This window comes from Oncorhynchus clarkii, chromosome 10 (assembly GCF_045791955.1).
Source record: "Oncorhynchus clarkii lewisi isolate Uvic-CL-2024 chromosome 10, UVic_Ocla_1.0, whole genome shotgun sequence".
Taxonomy (NCBI): domain Eukaryota; kingdom Metazoa; phylum Chordata; class Actinopteri; order Salmoniformes; family Salmonidae; genus Oncorhynchus; species Oncorhynchus clarkii.
The window spans coordinates 77,467,324-77,479,823 of NC_092156.1; the positions used below are offsets into that span (position 1 = coordinate 77,467,324).

Genomic DNA, 12,500 nt, shown 5'->3' on the forward strand with positions numbered 1-12,500 from the left:
TCTCTGGTCTGATGAAACCAAGATGGAACTCTTTGGCCTGAATGCCAAGCGTCTGGTAGAAACGTGGCACCATCCCTACGGTGAAGCATGGTGGTGGCAGCATCATGCTGTGGGTATGTTTTTCAGGGGCAGGGACTGGGAGACTAGTTAGGATCGAGGGAAAGATGAACGGAGCAAAGTAGAGAGAGTTCCTTGATGAAAACTTGCTCCAGAGTGCTCAGGACCTCAGACTGGGGTGATGGTTCAACTTCCAACAGGACAACGACCCTAAGCACACAGCCAAGACAACGCAGGAGTGGCTTCGGGACAAGTCTCTGAATGTCCTTGAGTGGCCCAGCCAGAGCCAAGACTTGAACCCGATCGAACATCACAGGACAGACCTGAAAATAGCTGTGCAGCGATGCTCCCCATCTAACCTGACAGAGCTTGAGAGGATCTGCAGAGAAGAATGGGAGAAGCTCCCCAAATATAGGTGTGCCAAGCTTGTAGCGTCATACCCAAGAAGACTCAGGCCTAATCAATACTTCCAGAATGCCCTGTATATAGCTGTGATCTGACAGGCCTAATCAATACTTCCAGAATGCCCTGTATATAGCTGTGATCTGACAGGCCTAATCAATACTTCCAGAATGCCCTGTATATAGCTGTGATCTGACAGGCCTAATGAATACTTCCAGAATGCCCTGTATATAGCTGTGATCTGACAGGCCTAATCAATACTCAGCCTGTGTTCAGTATATCAGTGCCATCATCTTATATCCGTGGCGTTCCAAGCTGGATGGTATTTAAGAAGCTTGTCAGCAAGTGCCTGCTCTATGTAACAATCAAAAGAGCAAACCACTTCCAAAATAAACCCCTCCCTCTGGCCTCTCCCCCACAACAACATCTGAACCCCTCCCTCTGGCCCCTTTCCCACAACAACATCTGAACCCCTCCCTCTGGCCCCTCCCCCACAACAACAATATCTGAACCTCTCCCTCTGGCCCCTCCCCCACAACAACATCTGAACCCCTCCCTCTGGCCCCTCCCCCAAAACAACATCTGAACCCCTCCCTCTGACCCCTCCCCTGTCTACCTGTCTCACCTCACCGGCTATGAGGTCAACGAGTACCTGTCTCACCTCACTGGCTATCAGGTCAATGAGGCGGTCGTGTCTAGCTATGTACATGTATGTCCTTGTAAGAACAACAATCATTCACAACATGTGCAACATGCATGAGAGCACCAGCTGTTCTGGACGACTGTGTGATCACGCTCTACGGAGCCGATGTGAGTAAGACCTTTAAACAGGTCAACATCCGCAGGGCCAGACGGATTACTCAGAACATGCGCTGACTAACTGGCAAGTGTCTTCACTGACATGTTCAACCTCTCCCTGACTGTCTGTAATACCAACATGTTTCAAGCAGACCACCATAATCCCTGTGCCCAAGAACACTAAGGTAACCTGCCTAAATGACTACCGCCCCGTAGCACTCACGTCCTTAGACATGAAGTGCTTTGAAAGGCTGGTCATGGCTCACATCAACACCATCCTCCATGATACCCTAGAGCCTCTTCAGTTTGCATACTGCCCCTACAGATCCACAGATGATGCAATGTCTTTTGCACTCCACACTGCCCTTTCACACCTGGACAAAAGGAACACCTATGTGAGAATGGTGTTCATTGACTACAGCTCAGCGTTCAACACCATGCCCACGAAGCTCATCACTAAGCTAAGGAACCTGGGACTAAACAACTCCCTCTGCAACTGGATCCTGGACTTCCTGATGGACTGCCCCCAGGTGGTAAGGGTAGGTAACAACACATCCACCACGCTGATCCTCAACACAGGGGACCCCTCAGGGGTGCGTACTTAGTCCCCTCCTGTACTCCCTGTTCACCCATGACTGCGTGGCCAAGCACGACTCCAACACCATCATTAAGTTTGCTGACGACGATGAGATAGGGAGGAGGTCAAACCAAATCAAATCCAATTTATTTATATAGCCCTTCGTACATCAGCTGATATCTCAAAGTGCTGTACAGAAACCCAGCCTAAAACCCCAAACAGCAAGCAATGCAGGCGTAGAAGCACGGTGGCTAGGAAAAACTCCCTAGAGGCCAAAACCTAGGAAGAAACCTAGAGAGGAACCAGGCTATGTGGGGTGGCCAGTCCTCTTCTGGCTGTGCCGAGTGGAGATTATAACAGAACATGGCCAAGATGTTCATAAATGACCAGCATGGTCGAATAATAATAAGGCAGAACAGTTGAAACTGGAGCAGCAGCACGGCCAGGTGGACTGGGGACAGCAAGGAGTCATCATGTCAGGTAGTCCTGAGGCATGGTCCTAGGGCTCAGGTCCTCCGAGAGAGAGAAAGAAAGAGAGAAAGAGAGAATTAGAGAGAGCACACTTAAATTCACACAGGACACCGAATAGGACAGGAGAAGTACTCCAGATATAACAAACTGACCCTAGCCCCCCGACACATAAACTACTGCAGCATAAATACTGGAGGCTGAGACCGGAGGGGTCAGGAGACACTGTGGCCCCATCCGAGGACAGGTCAGAGACCTGGCTGTGTGGTGCCAGAATAACAACCTCTCCCTCAACGTGAGCTAGACAAAGGAGCTGATCGTGGACTACAGGAAAAGGCGGGCCGAACACACCCCTATTCGCATCGATGGGACTGTAGTGGAGCAGGTTGAGAGCTTCAAGTTCCTTGGTGTCCACATCACCAACAAACTAACATGGTCCAAACACACCAAGACAGTTGAGAAGATGGCACAACAACACATTTTCCCCCTCAGGAGACTGAAAAGATTTGGCATGTGTCCCCCGATCCTCAACAATTTCCTCAGCTGCACCATCGAGAGCATCCTGACCAGTTGCCTCACCGCCTGGTATGGCAACTGCTCAGCATCTGCCCGTAAGGTGCTACAGAAGGTAGTGTGAACGGCCCAGTACTTCACTGGGGCCAAGCTTCCTGCCATCCAGGACCTCTCTACCAGGTGGTGTCAGAGGAAGGCCCTAAAAATGGTCAAAGACTCCAGTCACCCAAGTCATAGACTGTTCTCTCTGCTACCGCACAGCAAGCGGTACCGGAGCCCCAAGTCTAGGTCCAAGAGGCTTCTAAACAACTTCTACCCCCAAGCCGTAATACTGCTGAACAATGTATGAAATGGCCAACTGGACTATTTACATTGCCAGAGCAGTCAGACAGACCAGAGCAGTCAGACACACACACACAAACACACACACACACACACACACACACACACATCAATACGGCCCTGTACGATATCACACACACACACACGCACACACTCAATACACACACACACACACACATCACTACGGCTATGTATCATATCACACGCACACACACACACACACACACACACACACACACACACACACACACACACACACACACACACACACACACACACACACACACACACACACACATCAATACTGCCCTGTATGATATCACACACACACACACACACACACACACACACACACACACACACACACACACACACACACACACACACACCAATACGGCCATGCATCATATCACACACACACACACACACACACCAATACGGCCATGCATCATATCACACACTCTCATAAACACATCAATAAAGCGTAATACACACATCAATACGATCAGACACATTCACATGCCTCAACGCCCAAAATGAACTGGTAGTGACAGGCTGGTAGGGGTTAGAGGCTAGGAAGCAGGGGTTAGAGGCTAGAGGCTAGGAAGCAGGGGTTAGGGAGTAGGGATTAGAGGCTAGGAAACAGGGGTTAGGGTGTAGGGATTAGAGGCTAGGAAGCAGGGGTTAGGGAGTAGGGATTAGAGGCTAGGAAGCAGGGGTTAGGGTGTAGGGATTAGAGGCTAGGAAGCAGGGGTTAGGGTGTAGGGATTAGAGGCTAGGAAGCAGGGGTTAGAGGCTAGAGGCTAGGAAGCAGGGGTTAGGGTGTAGGGTTTAGAGGCTAGGAAGCAGGGGTTAGGGTGTAGGGATTAGAGGCTAGGAAGCAGGGGTTAGGGTGTAGGGATTAGAGAGTAGGAAGCAGGGGTTAGGGTGTAGGGATTAGAGGCTAGGAAGTAGGGGTTAGGGTGTAGGGTTTATGGATATATACTGAACAAAAAACAGAAACCCAACAAGCAATAATTTCAAAGATTTTACTGAGTTACACTTCATATTAGGAAATCAGTCAATTTAAATAAATGAATTAGGCCCTAATCTATGGATTTCACATGAATGTGCAGGGGCTCAGCCATGGGTGGGCCTGGGAGGGCATAGGCCTGCCCACTTAGGAAGCCCTGGCCACTATAAGGAAATGAAACACTAGCCACTTTAATAATGTCTCCTTATCTTGCATTACTCATCTCATATGTATATACTGTACTCTATACTATTCCACAGTATCTTAGTCACTTTAATTGTGTGTAAATACTGCATCACCCATCTCATATGTATATACTGTACTCTATACTATTCCACAGTATCTTAGTCACTTTAATTGTGTGTAAATATTGCATCACCCATCTCATATGTATATACTGTACTCTATACTATTACACAGTATCTTAGTCCAATGCTGCTCTGACATATGTATATATTTTTAATCCATTCCTTAGATTTACGTATATTTTGGGTATAGGTTGTGAAACTCTTAGATATTACTGCACTGTTGGAGCTAGAAGCACAAGCATTTAGTTAGATATTACTGCACTGTCAGAGCTAGAAGCACAAGCATTTAGTTAGATATTACTGGTTAGATATTACTGGTTAGATATTACTGGTTAGATATTACTGCACTGTCAGAGCTAGAAGCACAAGCATTTAGTTAGATATTACTGCACTGTCAGAGCTAGGCACAAGCATTTAGATATATACTGCACTGTCAGAGCTAGAAGCACAAGCATTTAGTTAGATATTACTGCACTGTCAGAGCTAGAAGCACAAGCATTTAGTTAGATATTACTGGTTAGATATTACTGGTTAGATATTACTGGTTAGATATTACTGGTTAGATATTACTGCCCTGTCGGAGCTGGAAGCACAAGCATTTCACTACACTCGCAATAACATCTGCTAACCACGTGTATGTGACCAATAGCATCTGCTAACCACGTGTATGTGACCAATAACATCTGCTAACCACGTGTATGTGACCAATAACATCTGCTAACCACGTGTATGTGACCAATAGCATCTGCTAACCACGTGTATGTGACCAATAGCATCTGCTAACCATGTGTATGTGACCAATAGCATCTGCTAACCACGTGTATGTGACCAATAGCATCTGCTAACCATGTGTATGTAACCAATAGCATCTGCTAACCATGTGTATGTGACCAATAACATCTGCTAACCACGTGTATGTGACTAATAACATCTGCTAACCACGTGTATGTGACTAATAGCATCTGCTAAACATGTGTATGTGACTAATAGCATCTGCTAAACATGTGTATGTGACTAATAACATCTGCTAACCACGTGTATGGGACCAATAGCATCTGCTAACCATGTGTATGTGACTAATAGCATCTGCTAACCACGTGTATGTGACTAATAGCATCTGCTAACCACGTGTATGTGACTAATAGCATCTGCTAAACATGTGTATGTGACTAATAGCATCTGCTAAACATGTGTATGTGACTAATAACATCTGCTAACCACGTGTATGGGACCAATAGCATCTGCTAACCATGTGTATGTGACTAATAGTATCTGCTAACCATGTGTATGTGACTAATAACATCTGCTAAACATGTGTATGTGACTAATAACATCTGCTAAACATGTGTATGTGACTAATAACATCTGCTAACCACGTGTATGGGACCAATACATTTGATTTGATTTTCACTTGGGAGCCAGGCCCACCCACTGGGGAGCCAGGCCCAGCCAATCAGAATGAGTTTTCCCCACAAAGGGCTTTATTACAGACAGAAATACTCCTCAGTTTCATCAGCTGTCCGGGTGGCTGGTCTCAGACGATCTCACAGGTGAAGAACCCGGATGTGGAGGTCCTGGTCTGGCGTAGTTACTCGTAGTCTGTGGTTGAAAGGCCAGTTGGACGTACTGCCAAATTCTCTAAAATGACGCTGAAGGCAGCTTATGGTAGAGAAATTAACATTGAATTCTCAGGCAACAGCTCTGGTGGACATTCCTGCAATCAGCATGCCAACTGCACGCTCCCTCAAAACATGAGACATCTGTGGCATTGTGTTGTGACAAAACTGCTCATTTTAAACGGGCCTTTTATTGTCCCCGGCACAAGGTGCACCTGTGTAATGATCCTGCTGTTTAATCAGCTTACTGATATGCCACACCTGTCAGATGGATGGATTATCTTGACGAAGGAGAAATGCTCACTAACAGGGATGTAAACAAATGTGTGCCCAAAAATTGAGAGGAATAAGCTTTTTATGCCTATAGAACATTTCTGGGGTTTTTTTTCAGCTCATGAAACATGGGACCAACACTTTACATGTCACGCCCTGACCATAGAGAGCTTTTAAAATATGTAAATATTAGCATATTCCCGTTAGGATTTGCCTGTGAAGTGTTTGTGTGCTGAATCTCAAATCGCCCTCCTTCTAAGCAATGACATTTTTTAGAAACTTTGGCAAAAGGGTTTGTTACAGATTGTAGTTTTGGAAACAGAAAACTGTATGGAGATCAAATGTTTCATTGATGAGAACGTGTGCAGAATGTCGTCCAAAACAAGTCAAACATTGAAATACCTTTATAGAATGTAAAGTAACGACCCAAACCGGTCTGTGTATCAACACCTGTATATAGTAGAATACACTGGTCTGTGTATCAACACCTGTATATAGTAAAATACACTGGTCTGTGTATCAAAACCGGTATATAGTAGAATACGGTATACCGTCCTACCCTAAGGTGTAGTTCTAATGTTTTGTCTCTCAACAGAGGTCGAAGATATTGCTGTTTGACAAGATGTGGCGGGTGTAGAGGTTAGGGTGTAGTTCTAATGTGTTGTCTCTCAACAGAGGTCGAAGATATTGCTGTTTGACAAGATGTGGCGGGTGTAGAGGTTAGGGTGTAGTTCTAATGTGTTGTCTCTCAACAGAGGTCGAAGATTGCACTTTTTGACAAGATGTGGCAGTACATGAAGTCAGCAGAGCCGTCTCCGTTTGTGAAGAAGACAGCGGAGGGGGTGCTGAGAGTCAGGAAGTCCAAGGGGAAGTACGCGTACCTTCTGGAGTCCACCATGAACGAGTACATCGAGCAGAGGAAACCCTGCGACACCATGAAGGTGGGAGGGAACCTGGACTCTAAAGGATACGGCATCGCCACGCCAAAAGGCTCCCCATTAAGGTGGGTGAGATAGTATAACAATATGTTCTCTAATGTTGTTATAGTATCTTACCTACCCTGATGATCTGAAACACAGTGGTTTATATACAGGCTAGTATAGTATAGTATAGTATAGTATAGTATAGTATAACAATATGTTCTCTAATGTTGTTATAGTATTTTACCTACCCTGATGATCTGAAACACAGTGGTTTATATACAGGCTAGTATAGTATATTATATTATAGTATAACAATATGTTCTCTAATGTTGTTATAGTATCTTACCTACTCTGATGACCTGATACACAGTGATTTATATTAGAATAGTCTAGTATAATATAGTACAGTATAGTACTCCCCATTCCCAGCTCTGATCAACTGTAAGCCTAGGGAAGACAACACTACCCCAGAGTTCTTGGCAGCTGGAAATAGAACTACACTACCTATAGCTTTTAGTGGCTGGCCACAGGACTACATTACCCATAGTTCTTAGTGGCTGGTCACAATAAACCCCTGCAGTACCTAGGGATGGGCTTCAGGCCAATAGTTATCTTGCTTCTTCCTGATTGGCTGAAGAGAGAATGTTGTCGCTAATGCCTGGGTTGTTTTGGAGCAGCCATACTATGAGGGTCAAGATCAGGTTTGGGTTTAGGGCTAGGGCTAGGGGTTGGGTTAGGGAATATCAGGGTACTGAGGAAGGATGGTTGAGGAGTATGTTTACAAGGCCACTAGTGTGATCTTTAATTAGTCAATCTGCATGACTGTTGTGTTTCTTATTTGTTTAAATGCCTATCTGTTGAACTGCTGTCTGATCGCTCTGTTTCTCTGGAGTGATGTCTGTTCTCTGACACTGTGGGTCGTGACTATTATTATTATTTAGGCCTGTTTATTACTGGGTCATATTATTATTATTATTATTATTATTATTATTATTATTTAGACCTGTTTACTACTGGGTCATATTATTATTATTATTAACATTATTATTATTATTACTATTATTATTATTTAGACCTGTTTACTACTGGGTCATATTATTATTATTAATATTATTAATATTATTATTATTAATATTATTATTATTAATATTATTATTATTATTATTTAGACCTGTTTATTACTGGGTCATATTATTATTATTAATATTATTTTTATTCATATTATTTAGTCCTGTTTATTACTGGGTCTTATTATTATTATTATTATTATTAATATTATTATTAATATTATTATTATTTAGTCCTGTTTATTACTGGGTCATATTATTATTATTAATATTAATATTATTATTATTTAGTCCTGTTTATTACTGGGTCTTATTATTATTATTATTATTATTAATATTATTATTATTTAGACCTGTGTATTACTGGGTCATATTATTAATATTATTATTATTATTATTATTATTGTTATATTATTATTATTATTTTATTATTATGTGTATTACTGGGTCATATTATTATTATTAATATTATTATTATTAATAATATTATTAAAATTATTATTATTATTATTTAGACCTGTTTACTACTGGGTCATATTATTATTAATAATATTATTATTATTATTATTATTAATATTATTATTATTTAGACCTGTGTATTACTGGGTCATATTATTATTATTAATATTATTATTATTAATAATATTATTAAAATTATTATTATTATTATTTAGACCTGTTTACTACTGGGTCATATTATTCATATTATTATTATTATTATTATTAATATTATTATTATTATTTAGACCTGTGTATTACTGGGTCATATTATTAATATTATTATTATTATTAATATTAATATTATTATTATTATTTAGACCTGTGTATTACTGGGTCATATTATTAACATTATTATTATTATTAATATTATTATTTTTACTTAGACCTGTTTACTACTGGGTCATATTATTATTATTGTTATTATTATTATAATATAAACCAGTTTATTACTTGATAATTATATTATTATTATAATTATTATTATAATATAAACCAGTTTATTACTGGCTATAGCCCAAGCATGTATATTATATTATCTCATTATGTTAGCCCTCTGTACACTAGCCTTTAGCCACATTCCCAATAACAGACGCTGGCTGATACATTATGCTAAGCTAATTGCTAATGCTGATTTACAGGATTACGCTAATCCTGGTGCTAATGCTAATGGTTGTAGTAATATTAAGGTTAAGGCTAATTGCTAACAGTAATGGTAATATCTAAGTTTAAGGCTAACTGCAAAGGATCAGCTCGGGGAACAGACCTGTCACATCATCCTGTCTCACCAGTGTGTTTTATCTTGGTAGAAATGCAGTGAACCTGGCCGTGTTAAAACTGAATGAGCAGGGCCTGTTGGACAAACTGAAAAATAAATGGTGGTACGACAAGGGAGAGTGTGGCAGCGGAGGAGGAGAAAGCAAGGTTAGCCCCGCCCCCAGCCGCCACCAGGCCACAGACTGGTAACTAAGGCCAGGGAGTAAGCAGCACACACACGACACGGCGCCGACACACACACCTCACCCCTGGGATTCTGGAGCTAATCAACTCCTTGAATGGATCAGGGGGATTGATTGATTGATTTTATTTGGCAGTCATAAAAAGCATATATATACACAGACCATTGAGCTATGTGAAGTAGAGAGGCTGTGCTCTGTGTCTGTGCTGCTTACTCAGGGTGATGCGTTGGTGCCTATCTGTCTGGTTGAGCTCAATGTTCAGCCAGGACATGTAGAGCAACAAGGCCTATCGCCACCTCAATTAGACAACACATAGGAAGGCTAGATAAGGCTTAATAACAGCTGTTGTAGGGAGGCAGGAAGCTACATAAGGCTACATAACAGCTGTATGTCATGAAATAATAACATAACATAACATAGCTAATGTTATTTATGTTATTCCCCGTGCCGTGTGAAGAGTGCCAGTAAACCTAGCGGTGTTGAAACTCAGTGAACAAGGAGTCTTAGACAAGCTAAAGAACAAGTGGTGGTACGATAAAGGGGAATGTGGAACCAAGGACTCAGGAAGTAAGGTCAGTCACAGTGGGACACACACACACACTGTACACACACTGTCTGTGTCAGTCCGGCTAGTATGTGGTGCCGTTTCTAAAGATAGATTTATCAGGTCCAAATAAAGAAAACGTCCTTATAAATCAGGTTGTAAAACATTAAGATGATTCAACTTTACAAACGACACCCCATAGGCTAGCAGGGTAAATAAATGTGTGGTTTGAGTTGATGAGACTGCTGTTCACATGCAGTACTGTTTAACACAGAACACACCACAGTACTACACACTGTCTACACACACAAAACCAGTATGTTACAATTCCCTTCATAGGATGCCTGGAGGCAAAGTCAATAATATCCGTAGGGTGATTGGTTGAGCGTTCTTGGTCACTCTGGGCCCTTAACAAAACACAAAACATGGCAGACAATTTCTCCTCGTATCTGAAATCACATCAATGACAGTTCTTTTAAAATTAAAAGACAAATCTAAGATTCCCGCGCAGGAACCTTGTCACCAAGATGGGCCAGCTAGCTACAGGGTTGGAGTCATGGTGGGCTTGCCAGCTAGCTACAGGGTTGGAGTCATGGTGGGCTTGCCAGCTAGCTACAGGGTTGGAGTCAAGGTGGGCTTGCCAGCTAGCTATAGGGTTGGAGTCATGGTGGGCTTGCCAGCTAGCTACAGGGTTGGAGTCAAGGTGGGCTTGCCAGCTAGCTACAGGGTTGGAGTCATGGTGGGCTTGCCAGCTAGCTACAGGGTTGGAGTCAAGGTGGGCTTGCCAGCTAGCTACAGGGTTGGAGTCATGGTGGGCTTGCCAGCTAGCTAAAGGGTTGGAGTCATGGCTTGCCAGCTAGCTACAAGGTTGGAGTCAAGGTGGGCTTGCCAGCTAGCTACAGGGTTGGAGTCAAGGTGAGCTTGCCAGCTAGCTACAGGGTTGGAGTCATGGTGGGCTTGCCAGCTAGCTACAGGGTTGGAGTCAAGGTGGGCTTGCCAGCTAGCTACAGGGTTGGAGTCATGGTGGGCTTGCCAGCTAGCTACAGGGTTGGAGTCAAGGTGGGCTTGCCAGCTAGCTACAGGGTTGGAGTCAAGGTGGGCTTGCCAGCTAGCTACAGGGTTGGAGTCAAGGTGGGCTTGCCAGCTAGCTACAGGGTTGGAGTCATGGTGGGCTTGCCAGCTAGCTACAGGGTTGGAGTCATGGCTTGCCAGCTAGCTACAGGGTTGGAGCCATGGCTTGCCAGCTAGCTACAGGGTTGGAGTCAAGGTGGGCTTGCCAGCTAGCTACAGGGTTGGAGTCATGGCTTGCCTGCTAGCTACAGGGTTGGAGTCATGGTGGGCTTGCCAGCTAGCTACAGGGTTGGAGTCAAGGTGGGCTTGCCAGCTAGCTACAGGGTTGGAGTCAAGGTGGGCTTGCCAGCTAGCTACAGGGTTGGAGTCAAGGTGGGCTTGCCAGCTAGCTACAGGGTTGGAGTCATGGCTTGCCAGCTAGCTACAGGGTTGGAGTCAAGGTGGGCTTGCCAGCTAGCTACAGGGTTGGAGTCATAGCTTGCCAGCTAGCTACAGGGTTGGAGTCAAGGTGGGCTTGCCAGCTAGCTACAGGTTTGGAGTCAAGGTGGGCTTGCCAGCTAGCAACAGGGTTGGAGTCAAGGTGTGCTTGCAAGCTAGCTACAGGGTTGGAGTCAAGGTGGGCTTGCCAGCTAGCTACAGGGTTAGAGTCAAGGTGGGCTTGCCAGCTAGCTACAGAGTTGGAGTCAAGGTGGGCTTGCCAGCTAGCTACAGGGTTGGAGTCATGGTGGGCGTGCCAGCTAGCTACATGGTTGGAGTCATGGTGGGCTTGCCAGCTAGCTACAGGGTTGGAGTCATCTAAGACTTTTTCTTATGAAACAACTCAAAAGTGGTCATAAACGCTAAGGGTTTGTCACCAGGACATTTTTCCCATTCTTTTTTTTATTCTGGAGCCAGGGGGTGAGAGATGATTCCACCATGGGCAGCAACAACTGGATACTAGTTTGTTTTCAGCCACATACTCTATGTTCAACTCATAGCTAGTTTAAGATAGCTACTGACTGAAATGTAGATAGGTAGCTAGCATGTTGGCTCACACTGGCCAGACAGTAGCCAACAGGCTAACTAGCTAATT

At 43.6% G+C, this 12,500-nt stretch overlaps 1 protein-coding gene across 6 annotated transcripts in view; it reads left to right on the forward strand.

The window, feature by feature from the left end:
• Positions 1-12,500, forward strand: part of LOC139419156 (glutamate receptor 2-like) — a 66,384-nt gene that overhangs the window by 38,670 nt on the left and 15,214 nt on the right. For 3 of the 6 annotated variants that reach the window (XM_071169136.1, XM_071169134.1, XM_071169132.1), the window contains 2 exons: positions 7,122-7,369; positions 9,664-9,778. In XM_071169136.1, coding sequence (XP_071025237.1) covers positions 7,122-7,369; positions 9,664-9,778 — 363 coding nt within the window. Of the gene's footprint in view, positions 1-7,121; positions 7,370-9,663; positions 9,779-10,270; positions 10,386-12,500 lie in introns of all 6 variants that reach the window. The other 3 variants (XM_071169135.1, XM_071169133.1, XR_011635386.1) reach the window with 2 other exon arrangements.